Genomic DNA, 27,208 nt, shown 5'->3' with positions numbered 1-27,208 from the left:
GTGTGTGTGTGTGTGTGTGCGTGTGTGCGTGTGTGCGTGTACCTGTCTTTATGTTTACAGCTAATGAAGGTGAAAAACAAGCTTGATGGGACAAACACTGAGCTGGCATGTTCTGTCTGTCTGTCTGTCTGTCTGTGTGTCTGAGTGTCTGTGTTACTCACGGGAGGGGCGGTGCGCTAGAAAATGGGGGGGTCCACCCAGCCCCCGGGTAATTATAGAAGGGGGTCATGGCCCCTCGCTGAGACCCCGAGGCCGTCTGTCTACGTGCCTGATGGGAGGTGAAGGGGTCCTCACTTTCGCTGTCCGAGTCTTCGTAGTCTTCGGAATCACTGAAGGGACAAAAGTGACCAGATCAGGATTTCACAAATGGCCCACGCACTTCAGTCTAAAAAAATTCAGAAATTTTTACCAATTGTTCCCTGATTATTCAATAGGCAATGGTAAATAGTAAATGGACTTGATTTTATATAGCGCTTTATCACCACACTGAAGCAGTCTCAAAGCGCTTTACATATCAGCTCATTCACCCTATCACTCTCACATTCACACACCAGTGGGACAGGACTGCCATGCAAGGCACTAGTCGACCACTGGGAGCAACTTAGGGTTCAGTGTCTTGCCCAGGTACTGGGATCGAACCCCCAACCTCTCAATCAGAAGACGACCCACTACCACCTGAGCCACGGTCGCCCTGTACATCTTTAGTTTGGTCGGATCAATACTTTTTGCAATATGTAGTGAGGTGTACATGTTGATTTCTGTGCTTCCTTATTGTTCTTCCATTTTCAGCTTATAATATCTCAGGAACTACATCACATAGGAAACTGAAATTTGGTAAAGTTATACAGCTTCAGCTCCTCTCTCAGAATATACAAACATATCTGTTATACATCCTAACCAGGCTTGATGCTTTATGCTTGATGTCGTCTTCACATCTTACTGGTATGTCCTGAGATAATTATGCTTCAAAGACTGCACAGAATAACTCATTTCAGGTGATACAGACACAATAACATAACACTATTTAACATAAAATAGGGTTGCAACAGATATCCAGTCACAAAAACAGTTGGATTTTTGCAGAATTTGTTCTGGTACTGGAGTCCAAATTATTTTTACTGCACCTGTCTGCACAGGTTAAGAAGGAAAAATAGAAAACCTCCAACTTTTGTACACAAGAAGACATTAGTACATTTGCTGACATTTAGTGTTAATATTGTTAACACAGAGCAGTAAACATACAGTAAATTATTATTCAACTGAACATAAAGCAAACCTTTCCTGCCAACAGAAAAGTTGGTCATGCATGATTATGTCCTGCCAGTGTTTGCCTCAGATTATCATAAACAACAGCATATACAACACACACACACACACACACACACACACGCTTCCTTTGTTTTTTCATTATTTTGTGCACACAACTAGGGTTGAACGATATTGGAAAATACTCTAGTTGCGATTTTTTTCCCTCAGTATTGCGATTGCGATGTAATATGCGATTATTTTTTCAAGGGCCTCTTGTCATGTATTTTTCAATGAACACAAGCAATAAATCAATCTGTTTCATAATAAACAACTTCAGATTTATTCAAATTTTAAATAAATGTAAAATATAAATTTTAAAGCACAGATTACAGCTCTAAAGCAAACAAATCTGTGGCTTTACCTCTTCAACATATCTAACTAACTTCACGTTTCATGAAACATGCAAACATGTGGACTGCACTTCTTAAACACTCTTTGAACTTAACAGGACAGTAAAAAAAAAAAAAAATAAACAAAAAAATTGCAGCCTTTGCGATTGAAAAATTGCGTTTTATGATATCGCGATAAAATCGCAAATGCAATTAATCTTTCAGCACACACACACACAGAGGTTAGCACTCCTCTAACCTGGGGAAGCTCCTCCAGGCACCGGGCAGAGAGCAAAGGATGGCAGTGAAGGCCAGAGCAGAGAGGAAGGAGTAAAGGGAGAGGTAGAGCAGCCCCTCCATCCCATCATAGCACAGGCCTTTAAGTGAGTCGATGTAATCCTGAAACATATTAAGCAAAAAAGTGAGGTTTTGATCATGAGTCGTAATTATTAAGAGGATTTTGCTGGTTTTTTCTCCTCATCCGACCTTATTCAAACCCCGGCAGTTGAGAAGCGCCACCAGTTGATGGAAGTTTCCCTCTGTTGAGTTGAGAATTTGTTGAACCTCCCTGAGTGATTTCTGCAGCAACAAAACATATGAAATGTGAGGAGGATATAGACAAATCAGGGTCACTCATGTTTCTAATCGTCGTCATTCTGTGCTATGAGGACGTACCTCAGCTTTGGGAAACTGTGTGAGAGAGTTCCTGTCCAGGCTGGAGAGATGTGTGTGAATGTTTGAGAGTGCTCTCTGCGACTGGGTCAGCAGCTAAAACCAATAAGTCAGTGGGGGAAAAAAAAGAGGCTGCATTTTGCTCATGGGTAACATTAACATGCTGAGTGTTATTCTGATCAGAGGACAGGACCCTCAGCCACAGCTGTGCATCCCGTCCTCTGATGAGACGTGGAAAGGTCGTGAACTCAGCCTGCTCGCCGACGTCAGACTCCAAAGGGTAGGACTGGCAATGTAATAATAATATGTAGATGATTTAGATGAAGTCACATTACCTGCTGGAACGGGCTGTTCATGCGTCTGCTGCAGGTCAGGTAGTAGTCCAACACGTCTGTGGTCGACAGAACAACAGTAAACGGTCGTGCCATGTGCTGCGCTGATTATTCTTGTAACTTATGTCATGTGACGCGTCACGTGTCACAATATGTCGGGCAGGGTAGGGGTTATATACATTTTCCAATTAAATTACACCTTCAATTATCCATGTTCAAATACAACTCAATTAAGATTACGGTGACCGGTATTTTTTCCAGTTACATAAAATGTACAATTATCGTTTTTTTTCATTACTTTAATTACTAAAGTTCAATTACAATTAATCACGAGTACTGAGCTTTAATATATAACCTGACAAAACGCAACCTTAATCTTGTGTTAGCATCAGTTTTGACCCATGTCTTAAATCAGCTGTAAAATACACTGAAAAATATTATCCATCGTCTATATTGTTTCTCATCTCTTGGTTAACTTGTTAGGATTCCTAATCAATGAAAATATTGATATTCATGTTCATGGTGAGAGCATCTGAGCCTTTTTTTGTGTCAAGATACCAATAAATTTCAATTATTTTTGAACGGTAAAATGATCCTTAAGAGCAGTGACAGGTAGTGGGAAAAGTTGATCTGAAACACATTTTAATAATTATTAACTACGTACAGTATGTGTATGCCATACAAGTGTAACATGGTTCCAATGGTTAAATTGTAAATGACAGTTTTTATAGAATTTCCATGACAATTAAAATTACAACTACAAAGTCAATTACATGATAATAGCAACCATTTTTCAATTATAATTGCATCATAATTGTAATTAATTACCAATTACAATTATAATTGCATCATAATTGTAATTAATTACCAATTACACAATTACAATTATAATTGACCCCATCCCTGAAGTCGGGTAGCTTGGCATGTCGTGTGTCCTGTTTTTTCTAACTTATCTGCATCTTTACAGTGTGGATCAATGACTATCAAACAAAAAGCCATGTTTCACCTGAGCTGGTCCCACTGCCGAACTGGGTGGAGTTGAGGAAATAGGCATTTGGATCTGAGCAGAAGTCACTGAGGGCCTGTTGGTGCAGGAAGATTGATGACAGGAGGAGAGGAATGACAGCAGAGCAGATGAGGCCAAAGAAGGATGAGGGAGAACATGAGTAAAACATTAGTGGACACACAGAGACTTCCTTTGGCTGCTCTCTGACAGAACGGAGGCACACATTAATCAGCCTGAATCCTATAAATTAAGGATTGGATCCATCAATTTTTTTCTCGATACCCCTACCAACGAAAAATGTATTGCATAACGTTTTCGAAAACGAAAACGGTTTTCGGAAGTACTGTACGTTGGTCAGTTTGTTTGTGTGTTTGTTTGTCTGATTGTGTACACAATAACTTTGAAAGTTCTAAACGGATTTTGATGAAATTTTCAAGAAATGTTGATAAAGGGTCAAGGAACAGCTGATTAAATGTTGATGATGTTCTGGCAAACAGAAACAAACATATAGATATATATCCCATTTATTTTCCCATCCACACTGTGGAACTCCTGTTAAAAAAACATTGTTTTAGAACACTGATGATGTCATCAACAGTGATGTCATCAGTGTACAATCATGTACACAAAGACACACATACACACACACAAACAGAATGACCAACATACTTCCGAAAACCATTTTTGTTTTGGAACAGTGTCTCCGTGGAGACGTACGGATCCGATCGGCCGTTTTCGAAAGTCTGCGCTAAACAAGCGCGGATTTGTTTGTTTGTTTCTCTGTTATGAAATACATTTTAGTACATGTCACTATGGCTCAGTCAACACCCACATTTTGTTGACATAAAAGCTCAGAAATCACAAGTTGCAGAGATTGATCTGTGGTGTGACTGATAACTGGCCCAAACTTCTTGCACCAATCAAACGATCGTACGGGGTACACCCAGCCCAAGAAGATAAAATGTCTACTCCCAATTCTCTGGACACACTCTTGCTTCTGATGCTCACCTGCGTCTGAGCTGTTCTGTTTGCAGGAGCAGCAGGTCTGTTAAACTTTCATTGTGACTAATTAGAATAAATGACATTGAAATGATATTACTCGTCATCTGTCCTCGGAGCTGTTCAAGTACAAGATCCAGGATGAAGGTAGAGAAAAACCTTACAGTTGGCAGGATTACGTCAAAAACACTCAACGGATTTTGACAAAATTCTAACCAAAGATGGACCTTACGCCATGGAATATTCTATTCAATTTTGGAAAGAAATATTCGGGATCGGTTTCAAACCTAGAATCGGTTTCAAACGTTTAAAAAAAAAAAAAAAAAAAATCATTATTACTCATCAGTGAAATTTCAAACATTTACATTTTGGTTCATATTTGACGGCTCTTTATGAAATTTGACTCAGTTATGTCAGATTGATCCATCAATTACTCCACAGAGTTTCATTCAAATTGGATACAAATTGCACATTTCACCATGATTTTTGGAAAAATGGGGGTCCCCATACATTTGGACCTACTGTATCATTAATAATGGGGATAGACATTTCTTCCAAGCCTCTATAGTGTGAGAATAATCATGGTACCAACATAAGAATCACTAATCCAGATAACTGCCAATATCTAAAAAAAAAAAAGGATATTTGGCACTTGGCGGAAGTTTGCGCGTTCCGAGTGCTCTTGTATTCTATATGATACAGTACATAGATGTTTTTAGATAATATTCCACTAAATCTAAGAGATGGGGCACACACACACACCTAAATGAAGCCCATCCAGAAGAGGGAGTGAGAGCCATACACAGAAAGTCTGAAGACTGACTGGAAGTGCAATGACCCGGGGCAGGAATAAGTAGGCAGGTCCACAGCTGGCCCATTGTTTCCCCGTCAGTGATCAGGGACAGAGCTCCACTGTGTGGACCCTCCGTCCCTGGGACATCTCCCGTTAGCCCCACATGACACAGAGACTCTTCAGCAGAGAGCGGGGCAGAAAAACACCAACCGTTTACCCGCTTTGCATGATTAAAAATGAACAGACTGCACAGAGCAAGCTGAAAATGGAACGCGTTCTGTGAGGATGGGGAAAATATTCTTGTGCACTTTGTTACACATAAATCTCTCAGTGCAATAAGTGGCACTCAGTGGTAGTGTGGAAGGAACTGGGCTCTGGTTTCATGTGCAGCACAGCATGCATGTATGCAGTGTTTTCATAAACTGTGGCATTTTTTCTCTTCTCTACATTTTTTTTGTATTTCTTTCTTGATTGCTCAGTCTGTTTATTCCTCAATGACTTCAGCTCTTTCTCAATTTGTCTTTCTTTGTGTGTGTTTTTCTCTGTTATTGGCTCACAGTTTCCTTCCTTTCCTTCTGCCTGTCCCTCTTTCTTCTTCGCCATCTCTGCCACTTGCTGTTGTTGCCTCTATCCCTCCTCCTCAGGCTTGCTCTCCCTCTCTTTCGCTACTAAAAGCACTCTTCGCTCTCACTCTTCCATCCTTGCTTCTTCAAATGCCTACACACTCAAACATACATGTGAAACATGCACTTTGGGGCATGAACGCACTCTGTTCAGAAAGGGGCTCACAAAAACACGTACGTGCGCGCGCACACACACACACACACACACACACACACAAATATACACATAATCTTTAATCCCAGACCCATTTCCCTGCCTTCTTGGTTCCCTGCCACAACTGCAGGGTTTGTTCCCTAGGAGGCAGGTCTTTTCACAGCTTAGCACAATGGCCAAAGAAATCACACAAACACACACATCACTGTGGCCAGTCATTGATCGAGCCTACTAAAACTCTTTGCTCTCAGCCATAGTTAGCCAATCCCCTTCCTCTTTACTTCCTTTTTTCCTCCAGCACCCCTCATCCCTCCTTTTTTCCGTTTCTGGCTCTACTCACCACCACAGTGGCCGTCTCCAGACCCAAAGAGCCCCAGCTGAGGAACAGGGCCATCCATGCCAGCACAGTCATCCTGTGGAGGTGCAACACACAGTCTTCAGCTAAAAGCATACATTAACTGCCATAAGTTTAGTATTTCTGTGTCTATACTAAACCAGGGATGGGCAACTCTATTACAGTGGGGGCCACAAAAATGTGATTGTATCTGATCTGAGGGCCACATTATCAGCATTTAGAATAATGACCAATCTGAGCATTAATACAAGGGGATTGTCTTTCTTTGTGGTTTTTGGAATCATTACGTGTGTTTTTGTTCTTGTTGTAATTTTGTGTATTGTCCTGTCATTTTCTGCATTTATGTTGTCGATTTGTGCGTTTTTGGGGTCACTTTCTGTATTTTTGTTGTTGATTTCTGTATTTTTCTGTCATTTTGTGTATGTTTGTTGACAGTTTGTGTGTCTTTGGAGCTATTCTGTAATGTGTAGTTGTTTTTTATGTTTTCTTCGTCACTTTGTTTAAGTGGTTGCTGATTCTGTCTTTGTTGTCATTTTGTGTTTTATGAGTCATTTTGTGCATTTTTTGTTTTTTTTTTTTTTCTGTTTTTGGGTACTTTGTGCATTTTGCTGTCAATTTTATGTGTTTAAGGAGTTATTTTGTGTATTATGTTGGAATTTATATCCCTTCCAACTTCTTGAAATACAATTTTTGGGGATTTGCTTTGAAGGCCGCATAAAATTAGCCCCCGGGCTGCCAGTTACCTATAAGTCTGGACTAAATCACGTGTGTGTGTGTGTGTGTGTGTATGTGTGTTACTCACAGGATGAGCAGCCAGCGGGCCTGCTTGGCAAGTCCCAGCAAGATGAAAAGACACACTATGAGGTCGAGCAGCAGCAGCAACACGTATGAGAGCCACCTATGACACAAACATAGCAGTTAATAAATAAATTCTGTATTTCACACTTTATTCATCATTCGAGACCATCTCTGTATGTGTGTTTGTCCAAAAACCTCTCCTGAGGCTAGTGTTTCTTTCCACAACATATTTAGTATTTTCCACCTGATATAAGATTTAAACTCACTTGTTGTTGATCTTAGCCAGATATGTGAAACTCTTATCACAGCCGGGGCCACAAAAATGTGTTTGTCGGAACCGAGTGGCACATTATCAACATTCATGTCAGCATTTAGAATATGAAAATAAATAATAGGAGCATTCAAACAGCAAATAACAAAGATTTTTGTTCAAATTTTCATAATTTCCTCAGTTCGTCATTTTGCATGTTTTTGTTATTTTGTTATTTGGTTATTTTTTCTCTCATTTTGTGTTTATGTTGACATTTTATGCATTTTTGGAGTTACTTTGTGAATTTTTCTGACATCTTTTGTGTTTCTGGAGTCATTTTTTTTGTGCATTTAATTTGAGGGCCGCACAAAATTAGACCACATATGGCCCCCGGGCCATCAGTTGCTCATAATGACTGATCTAAACATTTAGTTTGAGCGTTTTAGTGCTAAAACGTTTGCCTGCATCCACATTAAGAATAAAACAAAGCAGTGTTATGAAGCAGAGAAGACCTTGAACTGAACTTAACCTCTGTGTGCTGTAAGAGAGGAGAGAGGATGTGGTTTGTATAATGACATTATTCATCAGAGCTTTTGGATTTGTTATAAGTTCAACTGTGGCCAACTTCCACAATGTGGCTTTTAGAATTTGTTGCATCAGCCTTTTACAGTTTCTTACGGACTGTGACTAACCTCCAGGAATCGGTTTTTGTTGATTTAAAAAAAATAAAATAAATAAATGTAATCATTGGACTAAAAATCCTTACATGGTGTATTTAAATACATTTTTATTAATACATAGTTCACAATTTAGAACCATTTTAGTTTGAATGTGGAGATAATGTTTCCTAATAGGGTATTTTTAATTAAAAAAAATAAAAAAAATATTATTCTTAGATGTCATTGTGATTAATGTTAATGTTCTCTAATTGGTTTATAAATTGTACTTTGGCCTTGTTTTACACATCGTCCATCACATCTGACAATGAAATATTAGGCCTTTGAGAATCAACAAAACACTTAAAAACTATGATGGCAATTCATTCTCCAACCCTCATTTTGATGGACTATGTTTTTAGTGGTATAGTGGTAAGTCTGTGGTGATGGAAGTCCTTTTGTTCCATTTAGTTGTGACAAAAAACTTTAGCATCTCATAAAGATTATCTGTAGCATAAATGAGTCTATGGAAAAGGGTCCTGATAAACCTGAGATGCTTTATTGATTAATCAGGGTTTATTGGCTGTTTTTAAGTTTCTGCTGTCTATAAAGCTCGATACATTTATTTATAAATTTAATTACATTTTAAACTTTTTTTTATTTTATGTATTTAAAAAAAAAAGAATTACTTTTTACAGTTTAGGCAAGGCTAATTTATTTGCGCAGCACATTTTACACACAAGGCTTTACATGATTAAAAAGTGCCACAAAAAACATTAAACAGAGTTTAAAAATCAACAGTAGAAACATTAAAACATTAAACAGAGTTTGCACTCAACAATGAAACTGATAAATACATTAAATGAACAATTATTTTGATTTAAAAATGTTCCCATGTGATGCTGACTTCAGCTCTGATAGCAGTTTGTTCCACTTTGTTGCAGCATAACAACTAAAAGCAGTGTTTGCTGTGAACTCTGGGCTCCACTATCTGACCTGTGTTCATAGATCTAAGAAACCTGCTCACTAGTTTTAGTCCTTCAGTGTTTCCCTATTAGAAAATGCTTCCTTGGTTCTGTTCTCTTCTTTAATGTGGATCGATGAGTGAGAGATTAATGTTTGGATTTGAATTTCTACAACCATGTTTCAACAACTACACCTCATTCATAATGCAGTGATGTGACACCTTCTTGGAGTAAAGCTGCTTCATTTACAAATCGAAAGGCAAATTCGTTACTATTTACGCACATGTCTATTCAGTGCATGGCAGCCTCACCTGTAGTCCTCATTGACCATCAGCGTGTTGGCCGCCCAGCCTGGAGAGAAAGGGCTGGGAATCAAGTTACTGTTGGGCACCAATGTAGGAGCCACAGAAGGCGGCGCGGGGGTCAGAGGGATGATGGAAGCCCCGCTGACAGCGCTGTCATTCCCCACTGCAGTGCCCACGCTGGACCGAGCCAGGGAGATGGAGGAGAGCAGATTTATCACATTCTCAGATAACCTTCGGCAGTTCCGCGTGGACACCAGGAACGGTTTGCTGCCAGTAAACATTTCTTCCATTGAGGTCAGCGGGCCGGAGATGGACAGCTGCAGTCCATTTATTGTGTCTGAAATCTGGAAAGGAAACATCCCAGTAAACAGAGGGGAGTTAAGTGGGTCAGAAACCACGAACAATGATGAGCCATAAAAACAGGGTGCGGTGGTTTGCTGTGGGGAGAGAAAATTGAGGATGTGGGTCATCAAAAAATGTCTGTCTGCTAATGTATGTTCTCCAGTGTATAATGAGTGTGCCTGCATTTCTTATATTCATGAAACCTCAAGTTTAAACTTTGGGGGGAAAGGACTTGGAACTCTACAACACACGTGCCAAACTCAAGGCCCAGGGGCCGAATCCGTCCCTTTAAAGCATCTAGTTTTTTTTGCAGAAAGCAAAAAAATCAGAGAAACCATGAATCCTTGTGTAAATTACCAACTAATTCAGTCCTAGATATTGCAGCTGGATATCTTCAAATAATACACAAATCGACTGAAGCTCCACACTACTAGCAAGGCTCACAATCCCCCCCCCATGCTTATATCACATGATGGCAGTCATTTTTAATCTTAAATTCTTAAAAGAACTCTCAATTTCTCCCAAATTCTGCAATTTATATTCAAATTGTTCCACAAACGGGTCACAAAACCAAATAAATTGAAAGTAAAGACTGATATCTGCCACTTATCGCTTTGATATTATCAGTGCCATATGTATTTTATAATTTATTTACACGTGAAAGTGCAAACTAGAGCACAATAATGATTAAATTATAATTTTATCGCCTAAAATCTGTGGCTCATTTATGATAAACTGCTCCATATTTGGCCCCTGAACTAAAATGAGTTTGACACCCCTGCTTTAAAAGGTTGCTGTAGGAAGAATGAATTAGAAAAACAACCAAAGAGGATGGTTGTATTAGTCAGTTTGTGTTAAGCTAACCCATGAAAATTATTAATCAGATAAAAATGTAGTGTAGGCCGCACAGATCAATAATTTTAATATTATTTGATGGAAAAAAAATGGAAAAGGTTAAAAGTGCCGCTCATTAGTTTGTTTTGATCTTCGCTGTTTATTGACATTGCCACGGAGACGGATGCATTGAAGTGTTTTTACTTAATTCCGATATAACAAGATCAACAATGTTGTGAAACCAATCACTGTGATATTTGCCTGGTGAAAAAAAACAAACAAGAAATCACAGTAAGAGGGAAGTAAAAACAATTCTATGCATCTGTTTACGGAACTACACATCCCAGAATGCAATCTGCAAAAAATGTCAACAAACATTTGAGCGGCAATTTCAACCTTTTACATGTTTTTTTTCTCAGCAAATTATCTTTGGTTCATTGATCTATGAGGCCTACACTATTTATTTATTCCAGCAGCTTATTAGGGCCACAATAAAATAAAATAAAAAATCTGGACACTACGAGATTAAAGTTGTAATACTTTGAGAATAAAGTTGTCATTTTATGAGAATAAAGCCGTATCTCAATAAAATCTTGATTGAATAAGATTAAAGTCATAACTTTTCAAGAATAAAGTTGTAATATTTTGAAAATAAAGTCGTAATTTTATGAGAATAAAGCCGTGTCTCAATAAAATCTTAACTTAATGAGATTAAAGTCAAAACATCTAAATTTAAAGTCATAATATTTTTGAAAAATTATATTGAAATACAAACAGGATCTTGTCTGTGTTCACACATGGTGAAATGCTGAGCCTTTTGGCCCATCACCACGACACTGTTATCAGTTTAAGGACATTAAAGCCACTTTGCAGACGTTTGCGTTTGTTCCAGACTGATTAGGAGGAGGAACTTCAGGGCTATCGGTGTTAGTTGCATTCACTTCAACAGGGAATTCTGAGAGCTGTACCATTACGAGTTTTTAAAAATACGGCTTTATTCTCATAAAATTACGACTCTATTCTCAAAATGTGACTACTTTAATCTCAAAATATTATGACTAATCTAATAAAATGACGACATTATTCTTGAAATATTACGACTTTAGTCTCTTGGTCCTCAGATTTCTTTTTTTTTTTCATTTAATGTGGCCCTAACATGCTGTCGCAGCATTAAGATTAGGGCTGAACAATTAATTGCATTTGCAATATTATCGCAATATCAAAAAACACAATTTTCTAATCGCAAAGGCTGCAATTTTTATTTTTTATTTTTCTTGTCCTGTCCTGTGTTTAAGAAGTGCAGTCCACATGTTTACATGTTTCATGAAACGTGAAGTTAGTTAGATACAGTATGTTGAAGAGGTAAAGCCACAGATTCTTTGCTTTACTGTTGTAATCTGTGCTTTAGAATTTAAATGTCATACTTGTTTAAAGTTTAATCAAATCTGAAATTGTTTATTATGAAACAGATTGATTTATTGCTTGTGTTCATTGAAAAATACATGACAAGAGGCCCTTGAAAAAAAATAATGGCACATTAAATCACAATTAGATTATTTTCCAAAATTGTTCAGCCCTAATTGAGACGCCGTCCTTTCCCTCAATCAGGAGAATCAGATTGCATCTAAAACATTACATAATGTGTCAATCATTCCTCTGTTATAACATATTCTGATAACAAAAATACATACTTTTATCTATTTTCACTATACATTTTCATACTTTGACGTTTATGTCAGTGGTGATGTTTTTGTGGGATCTTATAGCCTCTCTTTATAAAAACTTGCCTAGTTTCCTTCATACTTCTCAGCCCCCAAAGCAGAATATATTTGCATGAAAGGCTCCCCTCGTGTGTTTTCCCCATCAGTCACTGTCAGATATTATGTCACCTGTACTGGTTTCACTGGCAGAGGGACATTTAGTCTGTCTGACACCCAAACTGCCGTTCAACCACAGTGAGGATCGATGAAACACAAGATTGTATCGCTTTTTCTTTCTCTCTTTGCAGACACCATGTAAAGCGTGAACACACACACACACACTCAGACACACTCAGACACTTTGGCATGAATTTTTATTGCACAGAGCAGCACTCACCAGCAGATCGATGGAAGCTAGCGTGTAATTGGCTGTGAGAAGAGACGAGGTCAACTGATACATCCCATCATTAGCCTCGCTGTTGCCATAGAAACCAATGCCTATGGCAACACTGCAAAAGGGAGAGAAAAGACATGAAAAAACCTTGTAGGAGGGTGCATGTGACACACAGAGAGAGAGACAGGAACAAAGAGGGATGGCAGAGGAATAAATGCTATGTTTAATTCAGTGTGTATGCACATTTTAAATGAGCATGACACGCAGAGAGAGAGCTGGTGAGGATGTGATATGTGTGAGCTCTGGGTGAACGTACCAAAGAGTGACGCACAGGGGAAGGAATAGGCAGATGATAGGGAAAGAGCCGACTTGCAGCACTCAAGTGTTAATCTGCACCGAGGAAACCATTCGAAATGGTAAACGTTGCAGCTCGCTTACATATTTTTCTGCTATTCACATATTCAGATTAAAGCCGGGGCCAGATGTTCATCAAATCCCTGCAGACCATAGGAAATGGTATGACCCAATCTCCCACCAAGTATGTGACCCAGATTAGAAAGCGGGAGGAAAATGTGTGCTTGACTCTGTATGTGCTCTGCAATTCAAAGCAGCCGCAAGAATGCAGAGGCTTTGGAAGGTACACGAAGCCAAAAGGGACAAAACCATGTCACATTATGACCATCCAGGGTTGGGCTCAATTACATTTTTCAGTTACAATTACAATTTCAATTACAATTCAATTATGATTACAGTGACCAGCATTTTTTCCAATTACATTTAAATTCCAATTATTTTTTTTATCCTCAGAAAGTCAATTACAATTACGTTCTTAATTACCAAAGTTCAATTACAACTGATCACAATTACTCAGAATGAAATAACAGTTAACCTTCCTCATGCGGCTCTTAAATCAGCTGTTAAATACGCTAAAAACAGATATCTATTATGTCATTTCTTTCCTATCTAGTGGTTGCCTTGCTAGGCTTCCTAATAAATGAAAACATAGGTTTTAATATGTTTGGTGTGGGCGTCTGAGCCTTTTTTGTGTCAATAAACCTCTCGATTTAATTCTTTTCAATTTGTTTTTAAAATGGTAAAATGTGAGAAAGCTTGATATGAAACATATTTTAATAATTGCTAACTACATGTGTGTAGAACTGTTACAGTTTTGCGTTAAACTACAATTGACAATTTTTATAGAGTTTTCATGGCAATTACAGTTACAAAGTCATATATCTAAACTCAATTACCATTTCATTGTGATTACGACAGCAACAGATTTGTCAAATTAGAGTTACAATAATAATTACGCCATAATTGTAATTAATAATCAATTACACAATTACAATGATAATTGACCCCAAGCCTGTTACCATTAAAAAAGACAATTTGAACTTTTTTGTCCAATATATTGCACTTCATTAAGTATCAGAGAGAGAGTGAAAATATATCACGATTTATTTAAAGGAGACATGATTCACCTCTGCAGCACAGCCTTTATATGCTGCTTGAATCCAATCTGCAGAAGAAAAAATTCCGATATAAAAATAGAGACTCATTTGGGGTTCTGTGCAGCGAATGGCTTATGGTACAATAAAAAAAAGCATTAAATTGCTTCCTAACTTGCTGATTCAAAAAGGTCTGATGGGCAGTTGAGTTTCCCCTCAATGACTCGTACTTCCAGTGTACCAGAGTGTGTTGGACAGGCGTCAAACAGCATTTTCGCTGTAATGTGACAGTGAACACAATGTACAGACATGATGACTGTGCGGCCACCAGAGCTGCAGGAACCATCGGTGGGTGACTGAGAGCCGTAGATGCTGTAGGTGCTGCTAAACAGAGATAATCAACAGAAGCACCCACACACAGTGCTGCTGTGGGTTTGTGGTTGGGAAACAGCCACATAACATGACCGTGGGCTGACGGTGACATCAGTGACCATGTGAGAGACTCAGAACAAGAGAAATGACGGACGTGTCAATAAATGATTCACAGCCTCGTCACTGCCGCAGAGCAACACTTTTAGTCGACTTACATTGTACTGGCTTATACATACTTTATTACATATTTACAGGAAGAAATGCAGCTTTTACGCAGTTTATTCCTATAGGTGCTACAGCAAACATGATTATGGGCACAACTTCCTGTGTGATGGCAGAAGTAGCAGCTAATCAATAATGCAGACTTCATACTAAAATGATGAAGTTTGAGATTCATATATTAAGATATGTACTTTTACATTTTTAATAGAAAACAGAAATTGAAAGGAGGCTTTTATATATATATATATATACATATATATATTTACATACATACAGTACATAAAAAAGTGTAGGGCCTGTACTTTGAGTCATGGGTTAATTTTATTTAGAATTTCAACACAAAGCCTCGTAACTTCTGAATAAATCTTCAAGTCACAAAACTACCTTCAAACAATCATTTGTTGAATATGGTTGATCTTTAGTCTCACCAGAGGCAATAAGCCTTTTCACACTCTGGAACTGCGGATAAAAACGTAAACAAGCTCGTTCACTCTGTTGATAATTTCCAACCTAACAGTGTTTGTGATGTTATTCCAGAGATCGTTAATGTTTTAATAGTGGTTATATTATTAATATTATAGGTGTCCAGGGTTTTCCGCTGATGTCACTTTTGACCGATCCGAGCACTTTTAACAACCGATGGGAGCAGCTCAGCAGCAGTGTGGAAGCGAGGGCAGTCCCATAGCTTCCACACAGGTGACCCCTGGTGCACGAAAACACCGACTAACTTAATCTCCAGTGGGCGGAATTTGGACTCTACCCAGGAATGATACATATATCCAAGCACTTTTGTAAAACCGATGAAAGAAACAGCATTAAAGCAACCGACCTCCTCCGCATCCTACTCCTGTATTTTCTTTATTTACCATTGTTGTTGGTAGGTTTTTTGTTTTTTTGTTTGACAAGCAAGATTTCCGAGTGTGAAAAGGACAGTATGAATTCTCACTTTGAAAAGGTAAATTTACGGGGTACACCATTCACTAACCAGGTCCATGATTACTTTACAAATTTGAAGAATGTGCACAAGATGGACAGGCTGATAAGTGAAACAGCACTGTTTAGTTGATTGATATTTGTTGAAAAGCAGGAAAAACCTGAACTTTTAGCTCGTGTGTAGCATTAGCTTTAGCGGCTAACTCTGCATTTCTACCTTAGAGACCGATACCAAGTTTCCGCAATTTTTTTCTCTCTCAAAGAATCAACGCTCCAATGAGGAAAAATGATCTAAATGTCTGTCGGACTCGCTGTTTACACCGTCAGCTATGGTGAGTTTATCCCTCTTTACCTTTGACCTCATGCGAGCGAGAGAGTGAAAGAGCTTATAATCTCAAGAAAACAGTCACTTCCTGCACGAGGAGCACTAGCCACTCCTACATTTAGAGCCCAGTCCAATCAGCTCTAAAGCTAAATATCCTTTTCACACTCGCTTTTTTAATTTTTCAAATCAATAATTTTATCTTTTTAGCAACATTTACAGAATAGTGATGAAAACCAAAAAAAACGGCAAGATAAAGACATTTTAAGATTCAATAACTTCACAAGAGTTAAAGTAAAAAAAAAAAAAGTCAGATTGTTACCTTTAAGGGCTTATGAGGCATTTGCATGTTCTTCAAATGTAGAAAAGGTTGAAAAACAGCATTAGCTTTAAATAGTGTATTTGCTGTGAATTACGAGCTGATGGTCAACTTTATGAGTCGTTTAAATTGAGAGAGTTGCTCACCTACAGATATACTAAGCATCACTTTGGTCCATTTCTTTTAAACATTATGACATTACAGTAGATTTGCAACCTTAAAAAAAACCAAGTGAAAAAAAACAATATTAACACTTCGTTTGGTGAGATTACTAAAATGAGAAATCCCACTATTTACATTACGCTATCATCAGAAACACCTAAATCAGATAGAAAAGTCAAACCTGTTACAAAGTAATGAGCATTAGGTAAAAACACACCATATGAGTGACTTTGGAGAAGATCGTGGTACTTTTATTAAGCTGATTAATTGAATCTGATGTTAGAGTGGTATAAATAGGATCATTTAATCTCAGCTAAGGTAATATCTAAGGTTTTTTACCATCCTTATAGTCACAAAGACAACATAAGTTTAACAAAACCACGTTCCTGGGAAGTTGCGAATATTATAAGCTTTATTGATTGAATGACTAATAGTGAATCTGAATTAAAGACCAATAAACTTAAGATTGAGTGTAAAAGATTGAGTGTCCATGTGAATATTCAATTCCCTGAGTGTATGAAGAATACCTCTGTGACAGATATACGGCCAGTTAAGCTGTGTTACAGCCTCATTACTGAAAAAGGAGTGTCTGTTAAATTTTACGACAAAGAGTGGGGACGAAACATACTGAGCTTTGATCGCTTTTCATCATGTGTTAAAAATATAAATATTGAGAAGAGAGAAACCCTGGGAAAGTAGTTTTAATGAAGGACTGTATTTTAGTTTAAAAAAATCTAAATAAAAGTAGAAAAATATGGGTTACTGTGAGTGAGGATATGAATTAGGGAAATTAAAGCATTTGTCTGACTATATTTGGTATGATGGTTTGAACTGGATAGCCTAGCGTTTAGCATCTCTCCATCCTCTGCGTTGACATGAAATCAAACGTTGGCTGCCTGCTGCTTACCAGCACAGTGTGACAGATGCCACCGCCACCCACGTGACGCAGCAGATGCCCCGCCCCTTCTTCCCGCTGTAACCGTGACCTGTGCTCCCGTCTTCATCCTCCTCCTCTTCCTCCGAGCCCTCGCCGCGGTCACCACGGTTACAGCAACAGTAGTGTATGAGGAAGGAGAGAACCACCAGTAGGGAGATGAGGAGAGCGATGGCTGATAAACTGGACAAAACCAGCAGTGTCTGCAGGAGGAGGAGAAGGCAGGGTTTGGAAAGCAATCAGCAGATGAGTCAGTGTATGTAAAATAAAAAAAAAAATAAAAAAACAATAATTATAAATGGCATTTTAATTCTGTTTTTACAAGTGAAGAGGGTGGAATACTGGCTAATCCTGTTAAATTCCATAGCTTGACGCATTGTTCTGCCCCCATTAATAGCAGGAGATGATGATTAAAAGGAGTGCGAGTGTAAAATGTGTGGCTCAAAGCAGTAAGAGAGAACTACAGATAAATATTTCATGCACCTGAGAGGAGAGGAGTCGCATTTAACTTGATGTGATTCTTATTCATAATATTTTTTTTCCCCCTCAAAAGGGCTTTAACCCGTGAATCCCTGGTTTGATCTGCGTTGCGCTGGGTTTAGCGTCACTAAGCCATATCAGACTTTGATCGTGTCATAAAGTCAACATTACTGAAATGCATTGTGCTTGGACACATATCTGCAGAATGAGCCTCCATCCATCTGGCCGTCTGTCACTCGCTCCCACATTCCTCTACCTTCCCTCTGTCTCACCTCCTGCTCTCTGTAGCCTCACTTCATCCCCCCTTTCCCCATATTCTCACTCGCTCTCTTTCTCTCCCTCCTATTCTCCCCTCTCTCTTTCTATCCACACCACTGAATCTCTATTAATAATCTGTGACCTACTTAAATACATTCACTGCCTCTCGCTCGCTCCCACTCGTGCTCAGTTTGTCTTTCCTCCTTCCCTCTCTCCCCATCTCCCTCTTTCCTTCTGCCCAGTTTTCTGTTCAGCAACATCCTTGCATTACTCATACCCTCTCTCTCTCTCTCTCTCTCTCTCTGTGTACATGAACACTTTCAGAGTCTTTTGTCTTTATTTTCTACCATATAATTTGCCCCCAATCCCCTATTTTTGCACTGCAGTGAAATCACACTGTGAGACAAGGCGTACAGGAGCATTTGTGTTACAGCGATGACTCCTGGCAACTCACTGCAGAAATAAAACCACGCAACGAATACACAAAGAAAAGATGCTAAAGCCCTCATCAAGCCATGTTGAATCTCATGCACTATCTGAGACCAAATTGCATGAAACAACTCTCCAGTCACACTTTAACAGACATGTATAGAATATTGATTAATCCTACAAAAGTAGAAGTACCGTTACTTGATTGAATTTGTACTTAAGTACAAGTAAGTCATATTTGAAATACTCAAATACAAGTAAAAAGTAGCTCAATGAAATAGTATTCAAGGTAAAAATTACTAGTTACTTTCACCCCCGGTGTTTATTTTTGGTAATAAATCTTGCCACGGTTCCCTTGCATACAGTAAACATCTCATGTATAAACTTAAAAAGGAAGAGACCAAATCTTGCACAATTGGAACTGAATTCAATTTTTACAAAGGCATCTATATAAAATAAAAGGTTTGTCAAAATGTACAATTATTTAAATAAAACAACATCAACAAATTAAATAAAGAAAAAATAAATAAAATAAACGCTAAATTTATGAACTCTAAAACTGAGAAAATAACCAGCATTCGTTTTGGCGCCGTGCATTACATCTACTCTGATTGGTCGGCTATGATGTGATGCATTTGATTGTTGTCTAGTCATTTAATTTTTTTGCTGTTTCACAATGTCCATTGATCATTTTAAAACCCAAAATATTAATTTACTCAGTCAAGGTTGGATGTAGAAATGTAACAAAATAAAAACTTAAGTACACGTAAAATTAAAGATTCAGAAATATACTCAAAAAAGTACAAGTATCCATAAAAGCAAATGAATTACAGTAACGTGAGTACTTGTAATTAGTTCATGTTCACCTCTGTGCACCTCACAACTAGCAGAGATGAGTTGGTTAACTGTTGAATTGAAGTCTTCACCAAGGGTTAGACTAGTCAATGAGATAAAAGTGATACAGAGAACTGTTAATATCTAAATGAAAAGCCTGCAGGTACGTGATCACATCATCACTAAGTTATGATCATATTAATAAATGGATGGTCTTGTGTTCAGAGTGAGTTGTCTTACTTGCTGGTACTCCCAGCTGTCAGGGACAAAGATGTTGTCTCTCATCTGCATGGTAAGATCCAGCCGTGGGAGGGCGTGACACATCCTCACCCATATCGAAGGGGCATAGCTGGGTACCGTTGTCATGGCAGCCATTTTCTACTGCCGCTGGTCCCCTCCTCCACCCTGCAGGAGGCAAAAGTATAGATTAGTCAGGAAGGGAAGTTATTAAAAAAGGAAGAAGATAGAGAATAAGGAGCTGTAAGGTCAGAAACAGAGGATTCAATGAGACTTGTAGGATTTATCAGTGAAGACGTGAGCAGAGGAAACAAGTTTGTAGACGAGTTCTTAGATGCAACTCTCTGTCCTCCTTTCTTTACATCTCCATCTCAGCCAAGGCTCAAATGTTCTCATTTTCTTATACCTTCCATGTAACATGCTGCCTGACTCAAAGTCTTCACAAGCTCATTAAAGCAGAACTAAGTAACTTTTTCAGCTTTATAAATCCTTCTCATAGTCCCTGTGAGGGTAATACAAGTGTTTATCGGGTGATTGTGGAGTCTCTGCTTGCTGTCTCTGGCCAGCACTTGCAACTTACCTGCCTCCTACCCGGTGGCAAGACGCACTGCTTTACAGCAGCCCAATACAAACTAATGCTAGATTATGACCAGCCCCGTGGCTGCACACGGTTGTCTACAAATTCACTTTTTTTCAAACTAATATCATGGCGGAGCCAGCAAAAAAAAAAAGCAGAGAATACCTTTGTCTGAGGAACAGAGCAACTCCATGCAGTGACAGCTCAGCAGCAACACACAGCAATCACACACACTGTCGTCGGAGGCAACAGGCACACGCACACACTCACAACCCAGCGCTCCATCAGGCAGCACACACACAAATATCCATCCATCTATCTATCAATGCATCCATCCATTTTCAGAGCCGCTTTGTCAGCACACAAACAAACACATCACACACATTTCCACACTCCCTTCTGTATTACTCCCACATCATTCATTTATTTTACTTGTCTCTCTTCCTCATACTGTTCACATGGTCACATGGGACTACATGTGTGAAAGCACCCTTAGTGTCACTGTTGTATTAGGATTTTTCAGTGATCGGTTGCTACTGTCTTGGGTGAGCAAAGGTGCGCATGTAGCTGTGGGGTGGGGCAGGCGGCGGGGGGGGGAGAGATTTTATGGCAGTGACATAACCAAAGGGACCTTTAGGAGGAGCGCTAAGCACTAGTTACTAAGTTCTGATTAAAGGCGCTTAAATGGATGTAAAAACTTAAGAGCACCCACAAAAATTGTGGATGCAACAGAGAAACATAAAAGTGCTTTACTGTTTCAAAACATAACTTTTTATAAAACCAATGTATCAACCAGTGGCAGTGATTCTTTGTCCTTTTTCTGGTTGAGATTTTCACGTAAAGATTAAGAAATTGTAGGTTCACATAGAGCAGGATAGCAGAAACAATCTAACTAAACCAAATGAAACAAAATACAAATATTTTAAATAAGGTTGTTTAAGTATTAGCAGAAAAATAAATCTAATTAGTGACAGAGGAGAAAATCAAGTATACCTAAAGAAGCACCTGATCTGTGCGATGCAATAATTAATAAAACAAATCGATTTTAAATTATACTCTTGAGCTCGATCAATCACCAGCAGGAGAAGCACAGCAGGTACAGCCAACGAGGGAATGGTGAAATATTCATATTATGTTTGCATCTCTAATAAGTAAATCTATTTAGTTCTAGGCTTTGGACTTAATCCTTGGTTGAATACATTTTTGTGTACCATACTTTTAATTAAATACAATTACTTACTTAGACATATTATACTTCCATCCATCCATTTTCATTTTACAGGGTCGCGGGGGTCTGCCGGTGCCAATCTCCGGCTCTCATATTATACTTACACATTAGAATTATTCAAAGATCAGCTTTAGTGAAAGGTGAAAGAAAGCTTGTTAATAATGGTGGATTTTCTTTTCCTGCTTTGCACCAGTGTCTTCAAAATCTTCTGTTTTTTGTGAGTCTTTCTGATCTTTTAAAGTAGATATGGGTATTTAAAAGGAATCACAGAAAAACAACAGTTTATAGACAAAACAACTCTTTTACCCTCAAGCCTCTGAGAAAGGGATACAAAGGATGCATTTGTGTTGAATACCAAGGAGATGAACTTTATGTAGAGACTATTAAAGGTCTTCCTCAAAGGTTCATTTAGGAAAAACTATATATAGGGTCATTTGGAAGAGAAGATGCATTTTGAATAATCATAGTGTTTCTAACTGAAGTCATTAAGAGCAGAAAGTGCAGAATAAACAACATGCCCCATTCAACTGAATGAAACAAAAGCCAACATAGACTTCAGACAGTAAATAGCAACATCATTAACGCTCATACATAAGAATACAAATAGTGACAGTCTAGCACAGCATTGATGTCACAGACCAGCACCATTATACATAGAACAGCATCCATTGATATGGAATGTGGAGCTTAAGGCCTGTGTTGGCTTTTACGTCTCTTGAAGTGACTGTGAATAAAACTTTCAATCAACGCTGTGTTCGACTTTATCTAGGCTTTCCGCCATCCCTATTGATCTCCCACTGCTGTGTTATTACTCAACAAAAAAAGAAAAAAAAAAAAAACAGTTTCAATTGCAGCACAAGTGTGATTTGGCTCTGCAGATTTTGGGGGTTTATAGCCCAGAAAAGATATTGGCTCGCCTACAGGCCAGACAGCTCTGCCCTAAGCCCATTACAATGAGCCTGTTCACCTGAATGGTTCAAGCAGCCCAACTGTCACAAATCAAATCACTGCCAACACTCCATTTCCCTTATTAAAATGGAGTCGAGCATATTGGTTCACACGCTGTGAGAGTTACTTCCATCCAGCACACACCAGCAGTGTGCAGGCTGAGTGGGGCTCTGCGGACTCCGCTTCCCTTTGATGGCTGTTTCCTGAGTGAATTGATTAGGTTAGAGCTGTGAGGCAGGCCTATTAGATAATAAACTTTGAGAGGCGTAATATAAACAAATGGGAAGATGTTTCTACAGTCAGAGGAAGAGCAATGCACCTGTTGACAGATTAAGTTTAGGTCAAGTATCTTCCACGAAATAGAAAAAAAATACCATCATAAATACTTTAATCAACACATGCCCTGATGAGAAACACATGAGCATAAGAAAAATAAATTAATGTAGTCAAGAGCGAGGTGATTCTTAAAGGATTGAACACAACATATTTTAGTACTATTTAAGCTTTTTTAAATTATTTATATCAATTTAATAACAGGTTTTTTCAGACTTTGTAATAATCCCTTTAAAAGATTTGAACGCATGTGAATGGCAAAATGACTCAATGGCGCACCCGTGGAACTTCTGTAAACTTCTCTACAGTGATGACATCATCACAGTAATACATACTTCCTACAGGCACTGCACTAGTAATAGTAAAAACAAGGTGCATTGTCTGTCTGTGACAGATGTTGAATGTTAGAACATTGGAACATTGGTCTTACCGCCCGGGCCTAGAGAGCCCACCCTTACGCCCCACCCATTTTAGAACATACAGTGATGATGTCATCAGTTAGAACATTAGAACACTGAAACATTGGTCCTACCTGGCTAATCACTGCACTTCGTAGCCACGTGCGCACCAGAGCCAATCACTGGAGAGCCCACCTCCACCAACAAAAGCCTTGTGATTCTCCAATACAAACAATATATACTAATATTCCAATGTTCCAAAATAGGTGAGGCATGGGGGGGGGGGGGGGGGGGGGTGGCTCTCCACCACTGATTGGATTAGAACATTGGAGCATTGGTCCTACTGTGGAGGTAGGACTGATGACATCACACTGTAGAGGTAGGGCCAATGTTCCAATGTTCTAATATTCCGATGTTCCAAAATGGGTGGGGCATGGGCGTGGGCTTTCCAGTGATTTGATTAAAACATTGAAACATAGAGATGACATCATCAAGGCAGAGGTAGGACTGATGACATCACTGTATGTTCCAATATGGGTGGTGCGTGGAGATGGGCTCTCCAGTGATTGGCTCTGGCGCGCACACGTGGCTACGGAGTGCAATGAGTCGCCACCTATTGGTGAAAGGAAATCATAGGCATTATAGTTGCACAGAACATTGCAGGAATGTTTGTGATATTACTTGAAAATGGTCAGCTACTGTACGTCAACACTTTAAAATTTCTACATGCAACACACCTCAACGTGCGTCACTTCCCGACATACTTGTGGTTGCGAGGGCCCGTTCATTGCTGCTTGCAGCTTTAATTTTTATTATTATTAATAATAATACTTCATTCATATTTTCATTTAAAAATCTAAAGGAGAGAAAAAAAGTTAAGTCTACCTCTGCCGAGGAGGTAGAGTTTTCACTGGAGTTTAATAGTTTTTATTAGTTTATCTCAAATTTTGCCAAAATTTTAAACAAATATAGACCTTGCACTTTCAAAAATTCCATTACATTTTGGATAAGATCCGGATGAATAAACTGATTTTGGATCAGTTTGAAAAAAATCAAAAAATTCCAATCTGTCAAAATTTGTGAAATTCCAAACATTCATATCTCAGTTCATAAGCGACTGATCTTTATGAAATTTCACTCAGTTACGTCTGGTTGGTTCCTCAATTACCCCACTAAGTTTGATCTGGATCAGATCCAGATTACACATTTTATCTAAATTTTTCATAAAATAAAGGTGCCTCTAATTTTTGATCTTCTGTATCGTTATTAATAAAAAATAGAAATTTCTTCCAGGCCTTTAAAGTGTGAATAATCATAATACCATAAAGACCCATTTATCTAACTGTGACATCCAGTAAAACATGATCAATAAGGAAGCCCAGGTGAGCAGCATAAAAGCGTAATGTGTGCTTGATATTTAACAAACTCCACCAAAATGCAAGAAAAACACATTTATAATAAATTAGGTCATTGTTGAAGTGAAACGTGTCTTTTCTAATGAGGTGCTGATGGACATTGAGTAGAAAGGGGGATGGGGGTCTAAAGTCCATGGCAGTAGTTACTCAGCACAGTTGTCACAAATAAAAAAGCTCAAGTAGACGTGATGCCTCCTGTCAGCATAATAACATGCTTGTTAACGTTGTGCAACTGACTGCAAATAAACTATTTTAGCTCAGATGGTGAAAAAGGATAATCTCATGGCAGGAAAACAAAAACAAAGAAACAACCCACTGTTTGATCAGCAAGCAGCTCAAGGGAAGACAAAGAATGAAATTCCTTGCACAATGTGAGACTCCATGATGTGTGAATGTAAAGAAAATGGCCATTTTGCGAGGCAAGCGAATGAAAGCATGGCTAATGTGTCTCCTGTCAGCTGAATTTAGGATCATCCAAGCGCAATTAAAACCTCTCCATCCTTTCCTTTTCAACAGCTCCTCAAATCAGAGAGGATAAATAATGGAGGTCGTTTGCAGCTGAAATGATGCATATTTCCTGTTGGCCACATCAACGGCAACCTTTTGTAATGGATTACTTTTACACACCATTACCAACGCAAAAGGATCAAAAGATTAGCTTCAGAATGAAAATCCAATCTCTCTTTGTAATGAATGTTTGAAAGACGCGTAGATTCAGGGTGCGAGGCAGCCTCCGACAGGTAAACGTGTGGATCTCATCGTCTTTAGGTCAGTGTTTGATGTGTGCATGAGTTCAGTGGGATGTACAGTCCAAATAAAATACACATCAATCTGTCAAAAGAGTGCATCAAAGCCATTAATGAACCAAATCAAATATCATGTCCCTAATATTTATTTTAAATACCTCATGAAGAAGAAAACCAGTTCTATGTGACAGCCACAGTGACAAATCTCACCATTTAGCACAGTTAAGGAATGCATTGTCATGTAAAGTGATGCACTTTTACAGATGACCAAATGTCTCTTAATTGATGATCCATATAATTGCAAACCCCCTTGAGCAATTTAGCATCAACTGGTCCAGAAAAAACTCGATGTCTTACCTTTGTCGCTGTGCTGGGAGGATGCGCTCTCCTTCTGTCTCTTCTGTGCCGGTGTCCGTAAAATATTTACCCACTCAGAGAGCTATACTGCCAACCATCAGCGCTTGATGCTCTTGAAAAAACATCATCCTGAAAAAAAAAAAATGGCTTGGAGACATGCCAAAAATGTGTCACAGCAGAAAACAAGAGGCAGAGTAAATAAGCGAAGAAATCGTAGTAGTTAATAGAATCTTAAATAGCCAATAAATGTCAGGTTGTTTGGTGACAGCGGAGAGGTGCTTGTGTTGATGGATGGGAGAGGAGCTCTCAGTGAGGGTGAGTGAGTGAGAGAGTAAGAGAGGGAGGGTGGGAGAGGGATTAAGATTGAGGAGACACCTCTAAGGGACCCTCCATGGTTGCACTCCATAGCTTAAACCCAGAGCGACCTCACAACACTGCACTGACACATTACCCAAAAATAATAATGAATCTTTAGACCGTTAACACAGATTAGCGACTGCTAACCCCTCACACTCTTCATACCAAGAGGTGCACTTCTAATGCCGACCCCCCACCAGCATCTATGTGCTGCAAACCGCCCCTCAACCTTACCAATCACTGCCCAGACTACCAGACTGATCCCCTGAGCAGATTACCAAGAGAAAATCTACAAACACACAATCTCTAGCCAACTGTGTTCACTACCTAATTGTAAATAGAGGTTTAACCAAAAAAAAAAAAAAAAAAAAAAAAAAAGATCCACTCACATGCAGAATAGAAAGCAGTGAACTCCTGCCTCTGACACAGTGATGGGAGCTAATGAGAGAAAGAGATGCAGAGAGAATTGAGAGAGAGAAAGTCAAACCACAGAGATGAACATGGGAGGGGGAATGCAGAGAAAGGCGACGTAAAAATCGTGAGGAGAGGGTGAAAAAAGAAAAAAAAAGAAAAAAGAAAGTGGGTTCCCAGGGAGTGATGCTGAGCGAGAGAGACGAGGGAGGGAGAGAGATGGAGTGAACAATGAAGAGAAAGGGGCAAAGCAGGCGTGCACTGGATTTGTAGGCAAAACTAGTTTTCAGTGAAGGCTGCAGGACAGCATCACCACACATTCAGTGCAAAAAGCAGCGGACGACGTGACAGAGGTGATGGGAGATGCTCTGTGGGCAATTTCAGCTGTATCTAAGACACGGTGATGAAACCATACAAAAAAGAGCATAATCTAGAAAAAGAAAAACCCAAAAAAAAAAACAGTTTGGTGTTTGCCTACCATGGGAAGAAAGAGGAATGGGGGGTGGCAGTGCGGAGGGAGGGGGCGGCGTTCGTTTTTCTGTGTCACTGAAAGAGCATGGGGGAAGGGAAGCAGTGAGATAATGCGAATGAGGGAGCTGTAGAGAACCTATGAACATATTCAGTGACTCATTTAGCCTCGACATGTGCATGTAGGATGAAGGGGTCTGAAAAC

At 38.9% G+C, this 27,208-nt stretch overlaps 1 protein-coding gene across 2 annotated transcripts in view; it reads right to left on the bottom strand.

Moving 5' to 3' along the window:
- The window catches only part of ttyh1 (tweety family member 1), a 32,279-nt gene extending 5,222 nt beyond the window's left edge, over nt 1-27,057 (bottom strand). Inside the window, exons 1-15 of one of the 2 annotated variants that reach the window (XM_028469773.1) lie at nt 27,014-27,057; nt 26,514-26,925; nt 25,768-25,896; nt 19,769-19,933; nt 17,501-17,730; nt 12,819-12,930; nt 9,552-9,889; nt 7,374-7,469; nt 6,557-6,629; nt 3,648-3,723; nt 2,645-2,700; nt 2,313-2,405; nt 2,124-2,216; nt 1,897-2,036; nt 162-329 (exon numbers count right to left, since the gene is read on the bottom strand). In XM_028469773.1, the coding sequence (XP_028325574.1) occupies nt 162-329; nt 1,897-2,036; nt 2,124-2,216; nt 2,313-2,405; nt 2,645-2,700; nt 3,648-3,723; nt 6,557-6,629; nt 7,374-7,469; nt 9,552-9,889; nt 12,819-12,930; nt 17,501-17,730; nt 19,769-19,903 (1,610 nt within the window). In that variant the 5' untranslated portion in view covers nt 19,904-19,933; nt 25,768-25,896; nt 26,514-26,925; nt 27,014-27,057. The remainder of the gene's footprint in view (nt 1-161; nt 330-1,896; nt 2,037-2,123; nt 2,217-2,312; nt 2,406-2,644; nt 2,701-3,647; nt 3,724-6,556; nt 6,630-7,373; nt 7,470-9,551; nt 9,890-12,818; nt 12,931-17,500; nt 17,731-19,768; nt 19,934-25,767; nt 25,897-26,513; nt 26,926-27,013) is intronic. The other variant, XM_028469774.1, reaches the window with a different exon arrangement.
- Between the last annotated feature and the right edge of the window lie 151 nt (nt 27,058-27,208).

The sequence above is a fragment of the Gouania willdenowi genome, chromosome 16 (genome assembly GCF_900634775.1).
Source record: "Gouania willdenowi chromosome 16, fGouWil2.1, whole genome shotgun sequence".
NCBI classification, from domain to species: Eukaryota; Metazoa; Chordata; class Actinopteri; order Blenniiformes; family Gobiesocidae; genus Gouania; species Gouania willdenowi.
This window is presented reverse-complemented; position numbering and strand designations above follow the sequence as displayed.